The sequence below is a fragment of the Grammomys surdaster genome, unplaced genomic scaffold (genome assembly GCF_004785775.1).
Source record: "Grammomys surdaster isolate TR1022 unplaced genomic scaffold, NIH_TR_1.0 167, whole genome shotgun sequence".
Classification (NCBI taxonomy): Eukaryota; Metazoa; Chordata; class Mammalia; order Rodentia; family Muridae; genus Grammomys; species Grammomys surdaster.
Window position 1 is genome coordinate 6,373,972 of NW_021604615.1, and position 10,602 is coordinate 6,384,573.

At 43.6% G+C, this 10,602-nt stretch overlaps 1 protein-coding gene across 1 annotated transcript in view; it reads right to left on the reverse strand.

The window, feature by feature from the left end:
• LOC114620255 (sperm acrosome-associated protein 7-like) overlaps window positions 1-6,501 on the reverse strand; it is a 20,086-nt gene extending 13,585 nt beyond the window's left edge. Inside the window, exon 1 of the mRNA XM_028766315.1 lies at window positions 6,408-6,501. Coding sequence (XP_028622148.1) covers window positions 6,408-6,501 — 94 coding nt within the window. The remainder of the gene's footprint in view (window positions 1-6,407) is intronic.
• Between the last annotated feature and the right edge of the window lie 4,101 nt (window positions 6,502-10,602).

Below are 10,602 nucleotides of genomic sequence, written 5' to 3' on the forward strand. Positions count from 1 at the left end.
ATGTCTTTGTTACTGTGATTAAAGCAACTCTTAAGAAAGCATTTAACTGGGGGCTTGCTTCCCATTTCAGAGGTTATGTCCATTGTTGTCATGGCAGGAACATAATGTCAAACATAGCAGGCATGATGCTGGAGAAGTAGTCGAGAACCACAACCTGATCTGCCTGCATGAGAAAGACAACACTGGACCCAGCTTGGGCTTTTGAAACCGGAAATATCACCCTGAGTGACAGACACATCTCCTCCAACAAGGCCACACTTAATCCTTCACAAATAGTGTCGTTCTCTGGTGACTAAGCATTTAAATATATGAGCCTCTGGAAATCATTCTTATTCAAACCACTACCCCCCACCTCAAAAAAAAAAAAAAAGCCAACGCCAAAACAAAATCAGCCATTAAAAGATTAAATGAAGCCATAATCAAAATAGATGGGAGAAAAGTACAGAGTAAGCAACTGAAAGGCTATTCACTTAAAAAAAAAAAAAAAGAAAAGAAATAGCAAAGTCCTCGTGAAAATATAGACATACAAGCAAAAATGGCATTTAGAGCCCCAAATTGACTTGATCAAAATAGAACTGTCATTACAGTTAAACTGTCAAAAGTAAAGAGCAAAGAAAGCAATGTTGGGGCAAGCTTTGTTGGCTAGAGGGACTGATGAAATCTGGGGATCTCTTCTTTCTCAATGGAAGTGGTCTGATTCATGATGCCATAGAGAGAGGCCAGCGCTCTCAATAACAACTCAAGATCTGGTCTTCTGGGTGATTCTAAATGCTCTTGGATTGACAATCGGTGGTAACTAACCTTTAAAAAAACCTTTCAATAATGACTCTGAACATTAATGATCCCCATTCTTCAATCGAAAGGCACAGATTGGCAGTTTGGATTAAAAAGCAGGATTCATCTATGTTTTGCCTCCAAGAAACATGTCTATCATAAAGACGGGTTCAACCTTAGCAGAAAGGATAGAGGAGGGTGCCTCAGAGAACTGGAGTAGGGAATCAAGCAGGTATTGGTCTTCTCATATCTGACAAAATAGGGTTCAAACCGATAGAAAAATGAAAAGCCACTTCTTCCCGATAAAAGGATCAGTGTACGGAGAGAACATTGCAATTTCAAACACATGCACAAAGACCAGGGGCGTCATAAAACAACACTGCTAGATGAAAGATACAGATGACCCAGACGCCAGTGATGTCCCTCACGGGTGAGTAACACTAGTATTCGGCTTTCGCTGGTTGCTACTTGGTAATGAAAATAAATAGCTGAAGTAAACTTAGAGCGGATGGATTTAGAAGATAGCTATGGAACATTATATCCAAACACTCTATACATTCTTCTTAGTAGCCATAGGGCTTTTCTGTAAAATCGCATACCATACAATATAAAGGAAGTTTTAAAAATAAAGAAAAATAATTTGTTGTATTCTGCCTTATATGTCTGCTCACTGCAGTATGACCCTAACTCTATATGCAATATATATATATTGCATATATTCTCTCATATATATATATGAGAGAAAGGATGAATGTGTGTGTATGTGTGCAGCGTGTGTGTCCCATCGCACACACACTTGTGGAGGTTAGAGGACAACTCTTAGGAATCTGTTCTCCCCTGCTACCTTGTGGGATCCAGGGATGGAACTTTTTTGCCAAGCCTGGTTCAAGAACCTCTACTTGCTGAACCATCTTGCTGGCCAAAGACTTTTTTTGTGTGTGGTTTTTCAAGTCAGGGTTTCTCTGTGTAGCCCTGGAAGACACTGGAGAAAGAATCAGAACATGCTAGCACATGGAGAGACCTCTGAGTTTCTCCTGAGTCGCAAATGACATTGTGAAAATGTTTACACTGGTGTGGTGGTTGATACTGATGGCCAGCCGGGTGGGATCCAGCACTAACCCAATTCTGGTCCAAGATGGCTAGCTTCCATTATAAGCTGGAGATAGAAGTTGGCTGCAGCATCTGCCTGGCACTCCCTTTACAGTAATGCAATATGAAGGGGGTCATGGACTCATACACTATTATAGTTCCAGAAAACTTCAAAGGCCAACCAGTGTGTGACAGGGTTGAAGTCCTTGCAAGGATTCCCTGAGAAATAACTTCATTAAACCTAAGTTTCAGTGGAGACTTCAGGATTGTGGATATGCTAGGACCATGAGATGTCTGCCGATGTAAACTGAAGGCAGCCAGCCCGATGGGGGGCGGGGGGCATGTGTTCTGCAGGCAGCAGAGCTGGAGAGGCAGGCCTAACCAAATCCTGTGGAACCCAGATGAGTTTACCTCCAGATGCCAAACTTGGAGCTGCAGGATTTGTTTGCTCTACTTGGAATGAGCATGCTTCTTCTGTGCTAGCATTTATCGGAAGCTTGTCATCTGTTTTTTATTTTATAGATCAAACATGGTACTTGGACTTTGAAACAGTGTTGGAACTGTTTAAAGACAATGGGGGCTAAATGTATTTTTTTTTTAAATTACAAGACGGTCACAAGCCCACGTGTAATGCATTTTGGTGTAATGATGAAAGAAGGAGGAGTTGTGGTGATTAATATTGTCAGCTTGACATCATCGAGGGCCTTGTCAGTGACAGCCTCTGGGCAAGTATCAGATAGCCTACAAGGGCAAGCCTTTCCAGGGGGGTTAGCCTCTGGAGATAACTGAGAAGTTGTTTACATTAAGTTAGTTGAGGTGGGAAGACCTACCCTGAATATGGGTGGTACCATACTTGGGGATTCCATCCTGGACTGAATAAAAAGGAAAAATCGATCAAGTTGAGCATTAATATTCCTTGCTTCTGCTTTCTGATTGTGGATGCTCGGTGGAAGTTGCCCTATATATGTGCCTGCCACCATGAGGCTATGCTTTTGCACTATAAGACGAAATAAGGCCGGGCGGTGGTGGCACACACCTTTAATCCCAGCACTTGGGAGGCAGAGGGAGGTGGATTTCTGAGATCAAGGCCAGCCTGCTCTACAGAGTGAGCTCGAGAACAACACGAACCCCTTAGAGAAAAAAACTCACGAAAAAAAAAAAAAAAAAAAGACGAAATAAATCTTCTTAAATTGCTTTGTCACGCCTCTTAGCACAGCAGTGAGCAACTAATAACCACCATCAAAATAAACGTACAGGTTCAATGCAGTCCTCACCTTATCAGCATTCCAAGATTGTTTCTTCACAGATATTGGGGAAAAAATTAAATCTTAAAATTAATTTGGAAGTAGGAAAAAACCTCAGATAGGCAAGAAATCTAAGACAAATCAAGAATAAATGAAATCTGAGTTGTTCCCCCACCCGAATTCAAGGTTTGTCATTCAAGTACCATGTTTTTGTCACTATGGTTCTTTCACAAAAAAACAGACACATGACAGACAAGAACCAAGGAGCCAGGCAACTGGTGGAGTGATATTGAAAATATTAATTGTAGAAAAGAAAATATCTTCAACAAATCATGGCAGGGAAAATGGATACCTATATGTAAATTAGGTTTATCAGCCCTGTGGGCTCAGGGCTATCACCGATTGGTTCAGTGTAAAGACTTGAAATGTTAGACCAAAAAAAAAAAAAAAAAAAAAAGTGTCAGGCCAGTGCTTCAAATTATAGGCATAGGGAAGGACTTTCTGATGAATTATAGAGCTGCAGAGACAGTGACAGCAACGCAATGAAGAGGTAGCCTACAAGATAGGAGTCTTAGCTACACATGTCTGTAGCTGGTGTCAGTTACTTTGTGCGTTCTTTTTTCCCACCCTTCTCCGCCCTTTCAAACACCTAACACTGAGTAAAAAGGATGGAAAGGAAAGGGATGATGTTATCGTTAGACTACTTCCCGCTGAGTTGACATTGAGTTCCTTGTGGCAAGTTTGATCTTCACTGTAAGGACATCTGATTTCTTCTTCTCACCCTTTTTTTGCACATGACTACTTAAGAAACCTCGACCAACAGGAACTAACCAACAACCCACTACCAACAGCCCTACTCCTTGGGGCCCTAGCTTATATATTCCTTCTGGAGAGACCACCCCAGAATTCCAAACACAATCACAGAAACTATCTGCAGCTGGCAAAATCATGCCTCTGCTAGAGCATGAGGGAAATCATGCCCGGCTGCTTCAGACAGTCTGAAGCAGCTCCACATCCCATACCTGGGACTAAAATGAAAGTACATTCCTAGCTCTCTGATTTTTTTTTTTTTTTTGAGACAGGGTTTCTCTGTATAGCCCTGGCTGTCCTGGAACTCACTCTATAGACCAGGCTGGCCTCGAACTCAGAAATCTGCCTGCCTCTGCCTCCCAAGTGCTGGGATCAAAGACATGTGCCACCACTGCCTCTCTGATTTTTAAAGATACCAAAATTCTTATTGCACCTGTCAGAGAGCTAACAGCTAAGGTGTGCAGAACTAAAAATTGAATCAAGACATCAAATATACCAATAAAGGCAGACAGTGAAAGGAACAGAAAGCTCTCAAGATAAGAGGTATGATTATTAAACATGAAAGATGTTTGTTCTCACAAACCATCAGAGAAATGCAAATTAGAAGTACACTGAGATCCCAGTCAGAGTGGCAGCCATTGAAGAAACTGCAAATGCCAGCGAGACAAAGGAACCCTTGTCACTGATGGTGCGAATGTGAACTAGTCTACTCCCTATGGGATTTAGGATGGAGGTTCCTCATAAAACTAAAACAAGAGCCACCAAGAAACAGTTCCTGAATATTTACCCAGGGGACCTCAAATCAACACCCCACGGAGCTGACTAAACATCATTTACTCCAGCACAATTCACAATAGCCCAGCGATGGAACCAACTTAGGTTCCTAACAGCAGAGGAATGGGTGAGGAAAATAGATGGTATATACATGACCGAATCTTCTTCAACCATAAGGAAGAACGGCATTGTACCATTTGCAAGATAGATGCATCTGGAGATGATCACAGTAAGGAAGTAAATCTGATTTCTGAAATGTAATCCCAGTGTGTGTGTATATGACATGAAGGTAAAGCAAGACTTTCTGGGAGAACAAAGACTTTCTGGGCTAAATGGAAGTCAGGTGTGATTGGAGTGAAAATGGCCCCATAGGCTCATGTATGCTTGGTCCCCAGTTGGTGGGGATTAGGAAGTGTAGCCTTGTTGGAGGAACTGTGTCACTGTGGGTGGGCTTTGAGGTTTTCAAAAGCCCAGCCATCCCTGGTTAGCTCTCTCTTTGTCTCCTACTTGGGTATAAGGATATAAGCTCCTAGCTACTACTTCAGCATGACTGCTGCCATGCTTCCACCATGATGATCACAGAACTCTAACCCTCGGGAACTTCGAGCACCAAATGAAATGCTTTCTTTTCTAAGTTGCCTTGGTTATGGAGTTTCTTCAGGGCTGTGGAAAGTGGAGACAGCAGGGTAGAAAGAAATGGGAAAGAATATGTTTGGCACATGTTACATACTTCTATGAAAATGTCTCTATGTTGTGTGGAATTAATTATGCATGATGAATGTACAGAGTGAAAACTTCAGTGAAAAATAACCTTAAAGTTACCGCTTAAAAAACCCAGGAGCTGAGGATAAGACTGTCAGCAGAGTGCCTGTGTGCAGTCGTGAGAACCTGAGCCTTCGTACCCAGCACCCATGGAAAGTCTGGGCGTGGTGGTGTGAGCCTGTAATCCAGCATGGTGACGACAGAGACAGTGGATCCCAGCATGGCGAGGACAAACAGTGGATCCTGGAGCTACCTTCCCAGATAGTTTAACCAATCATTGAACTCTGGGTTCAATTTTGAGACCCTGTTTCAAAAAAATATATAGAGGACAATGACAAAAGACATTCAATGATCAAGCAAAGATCAACCAAACATCAACTAGCAAAATGTGCACAGTCATTTCAATTCGAGACCATCTACCCATCCTGAGGCTCCTGGCAACCCTCCTTTACTTTTAGGTAAGGTAGAGTATTTCCGGAAGTTAGTGAAAATTAAAACATACAATATAACAACTCTTCCGTAGACTTGCAGAGTTTCAAAGGACTTCATGGACAGAAACTGATTTTCTTTCGTTCCTCAGGGAACTGGTCCACTGGTAAATCTGCATCAGCAGGAAGGAGAATGCCTTAGTCCACTTGTGCTGCTACAATAAAAGACCTGAAGCTGTGTCAATACAAAGTCCATAGGTTTTATTCCTCGCAGTTAGGCAAGTATGGTGTCCAGTGGGGACTGCTCCCTTACTCCATTGCTGCGTGTTCATGGCAGGGAGTGGCCGGGCAACCAGTCAAGCGCTACACAGACCTCAGTTACCATAAAGATCGCAGCCCTTACTGGTGTCGTCACTTCAACACCTAGAGCTTAGAAAGGGGCCCATTCAAACCATAGCAGAGAACCACACGGCCTGGTTGATTCATGCCTGTGGTTTTCTACCTGCCAGTCTCCTGGGGACTCTACCTGAAAGCTCTCTATTCGGCCAGGGCTGCACGTCTTGCCAGCAGCACAGCAGGAAGACAGATAAGAAGGTCCTCGCTCCTCTATTCACTGTCATGGTCCCTCCAGCAGAAGGAGGAGGCCCTTCCCCGGAAGGTCTTCAGCCTTCCCAGCCTTGATCTCTCGGATACGTGGAATGTCCGAGACCTGTGACATCATCACCAGGAAGTGATCAGGGTTCTTTTTCCTTGTGAGTAGGGCTGTGCTTGTCTGGTCTTTGGAAGGAAAGACTGACAGGAGTTGACTGCACCTAAGAACCCCTCTGCTTCTTTGTTCCGCCTATCAGTGTCTGCTTCAGTCTCAAGGCCTTCAAGGTAAGTCATTAGTCAATACTCTTAATGTGAAGGTCAAAGCCCAGCATATCTCCTTCCATGAACGGATGTCCTGGAAGGATTCTGGAGGACTTGGTGAATTGCAGGATATATGCCAGTGTTTCTTTAATTCAAGCAGATCCAGAAGGTCCTTGAAGAACATGGCCCATGAGTTCTGGGGCCCTGGAGGATGGAGCTCAAGTTCTAAAGACTCCAGGAGCTCCAGCCCCTCCATTCTCCTCTTTTGTTTGCATCCTTTTCTAGTTCTGTCCCTGAGAGTTCATCACAAGGCAGAACAAATGGCCACATTCTCTGTCATCTTCTTCCAGCTCTTCCTCTTAAGACTTGGAGTTTTCTCTCTCAGTACCATGTAGAATCTTCCAAACGGTCCTTCGGTTATCTTAGCTGTTCTCCATACTATCCCTGGACAGATCCAGTGCCCGCAGAGGGCATCCAGTGCCTGCAGAGGGCATACAGAATGCATCTAGTTCAGAGCACCAGTGGGTCGACCTTAAGAAATAGCTTTATACCTAGTGGTCCATGAAGTCATTCTGGATGCAAGGCCAGCAGTATCCCAACGACCCTGAGGACCCGGTGTGGTGTGCCCACCAGGGTTCTTTGGCACTTTGCTCTTATGGGAACCTGAAAGCACTTTCCCATTTCAGTAGTCTTCCTCGCCCAAATGTCTGTTTAATTCAGTGCCAGTTTGCGGTAGTCTGGCCTCATGGACATCGTCATCCGGGAATCCTTCCCATGTGAGTCTGTTGTGTCATGATCTAGCAGGCAGGTAGTTGGGATGATACACTTGGACCAGGCATTTTTTTTCCTTTAAATTGAAAATGTCTTGTTTGTAATGGAGCTCCAGGTTAATAAAAACAAACAAACAAACAAACAAACAAACAAATCCCTGGCAGCTTCTGTTACTCCTTCGTGATCTTCAGGAAAATCTGGAATGTTGCTGAAGAAGGCTGAAGCTGTGTGGTGCCTGCTCTCCAGTACTGCTCTCTCTGAACTGATCTGTTATGAAGGTCAACAGTTTCATTAGGTCTTAACCTGGTGTTTTCCCTCATACATTTTCATATGAGTGACATATGACCTAAGAAGTCAGACCACACTATAGTTCCAGAAGCTTTTCTCATGTTTTTGTGGGGACTGTCCGTGGCATCTGCTTGCTTCTTGACCCAAGGACACCAGTGTTACTTGGGTTGAGGTTCTTGGTCTTCATTGTCTGTCAGCCTTTTTCTGATGGATGTAACTGCTTTCTCTAGTCATTGTGGTTTTGTATAGGCAAGTCAACCAGTTTCTGGAACAGCCATCTTGCCCATTATTTTCTCTTGCTTTGTAATAATATTATAACTTATAATGATATTATAAGGCTTTCCCAAGAAATGAGGTTTTGCTTACAGTTTTAAGTGATGTGCAGGCTCTGGTGAAGGGCCCATGGCAGATGCAGGAGAGCATGCAGGAGGAAAAGTCATGACTCAGAACAGGAAGTCAGGGTGGTACAAGTTCATCCAACCATCCTCTGAGAATGACTAGCCAGAGTCTCACAGGAAACACACGTTTCATGCTCCAAGAACTTCCTCCAGGTCCCAGTGTGCCAGCACCCCATCCTATGCACCTGCTGTAAGCATAGCCACTCCACTGCTGATCCTCTGTGTGCAAGTCTGTTCTGGTGTGTGTGTGTGTGTGTGTGTGTGTGTGTGTGTGTGTGTGTGTGTGTTGAGACAGGGTCTCCATGTGTAGCCCTAGCTGCCTGGCTGGTCTGGAATTTTGTGTAGATCAGGCTGTCCTCAAACTCACAGAGATTCCCCTGCCTCTGAGTGCTGGAACCAAAGGTAAGCACTTCCACACCTATATATTATTATTAACTTCATTTTTAGTCTTTTATGTAGCATGTTAAAGTTCCTTGCCATTGAGGAAGCGTTAGTCAATCCTCTTTGCTGTTATGGTTCTTCTGTGTTGTCGATTTGGCTGGCCTTCATCTAGCATTCTTTTTTCTTTTCTTTTTTTTTTAAACTATTTATTTATTTATTTATTTATTTATTTTATTTATTTAATGTAAGTACACTGTAGCTGTCTTCAGACACCCCACAAGAGGGCATCAGATATCATTGCAGATGGTTGTGAGCCACCATGTGGTTGCTGGGATTTGAACTCATGACCTCTGGAAGAGCAGTCAGTGCTCTTAACCACTGAGCCATCTCACCAGCCCGCATTCTTTTTTCTTTGTCATCATGTTTCCTAGTTCGGTTTATGCTGCTGTGATAAAATATGACAAATGCAACTTGGGAAAGGAAGGTGTTTGTTTCAGCTCATATTTTCAGATTACAGTCCATCTTGTGGGGAAGTTAAGGAAGCAGGACCCCAGTCAGCTCACACACACAATCCAAAGAAGAGAGTAATGAATGCATACATGTCTGTTTGCCTTTGTGCAGCTCGACTTCCCCACTCTTTCATACAGTTCTGGATTCCCTGCCTAGGGAATGGTGCTGCCCATAGTGGACTGACTGGGTCTTCCCACACCAGTTAATTTAAGACATCTTCATAGACATGTCCACAGGTCAGCCCCGTGTAGACAGTTCCTCACTGAGACAATTAAATCTAACTAGCACACCATGTTAGAATGTTAGAATACAATTCCATATGTTTGTTTCCATCTCCTTCGCACGTTGGAAGGCTTCTCAAAGTTTAAGTGACCACACAATGCACCTCCAGTGTTCTTTAAATTTAACTCGATTCCTCTAAATTTCCCACACATCCTTTGGAGAAAGACTTGAGGACTGGTTTGTGGAATCTCCATCTTTTTCTATAAGGAAATGGAGTTGAGAAAGAAGGTAGAACAGGAGAGAGCCACAGTGGGCTCACCCTCCTCAGGTGTCTGAATCCTGAGGGCAGACTTTGTCACTCAGAAAACCTGGATGGAAGAAGGAGAGGTATAACCAGCAGGAGGGGCCGAGGGTTGGTGACAGGGAAACATCCCGGGAGCTCACGTTTTGATGGGGAACCAATGGCAAGATATCTGCCGAGGAAGGACACCCCAACACCTTTTTGCATGTACACATGCACTCATTCATGGGTCTTCATTGCCTACAGATCAAGTTTCCTAGGATGGTCAGGGTGTCATGTTGGCTATAAATCTCTGTAATAAAACCCAAGACATTGGCATCTCCCGTAAGTCTAGGAACGAATAGGTGTGGCAGCTCAGTTGTTAGCTTGGCTATGTAAAGTCACACCTCCCTAAGAAAGCTAAGGGTGGCCAGAAGAGGGTTGCATACCTTTAATCTCAGTACTGGGAAGGCAGATGTAGGGGGATCTCTGTAAGTCTGAGGCCAGCCTGATCTACAAAGCAAGTTCCAGGACAGAAAAGGTTGATATACTGAGAAGCCCTGTCTTAGAGAGAGAGAGAGAGAGAGAGAGAGAGAGAGAGAGAGAGAGAGAGAGAACCCCAAACAACAACAAATGCTAAGGCTTACCCACAAGTCTGTGCTAATATTTAAGAAATTCAGTTTGACTTTGGCAGGTTCTGATTTTTTGTTTGTTTTTGTCTTTCGAGACAGGATTTCTCTGTGTAGTCCTGGCTGTCCTGGAACTCACTCTCTAGACCAGGCTGGCCTCGAACTCAGAAATCCGCCTGCCTCTGACTCTCAAGTGCTGGGATTAAAGGTGTGCGCCACCACTACCCGGCCAGGTTCTGATTTTTATTAGTCTCTTTGTATTGTTGTTAAAGAAGTAATTCAATACAAATTTAATAAAACATTTTTCTTTTTAAAAAATGTGTGTGTGTGTGTTGTGTGTGTGTTGTGTATGTATGTGTATTGTGTGTGTTGTGCATGTATGTGTTGTGT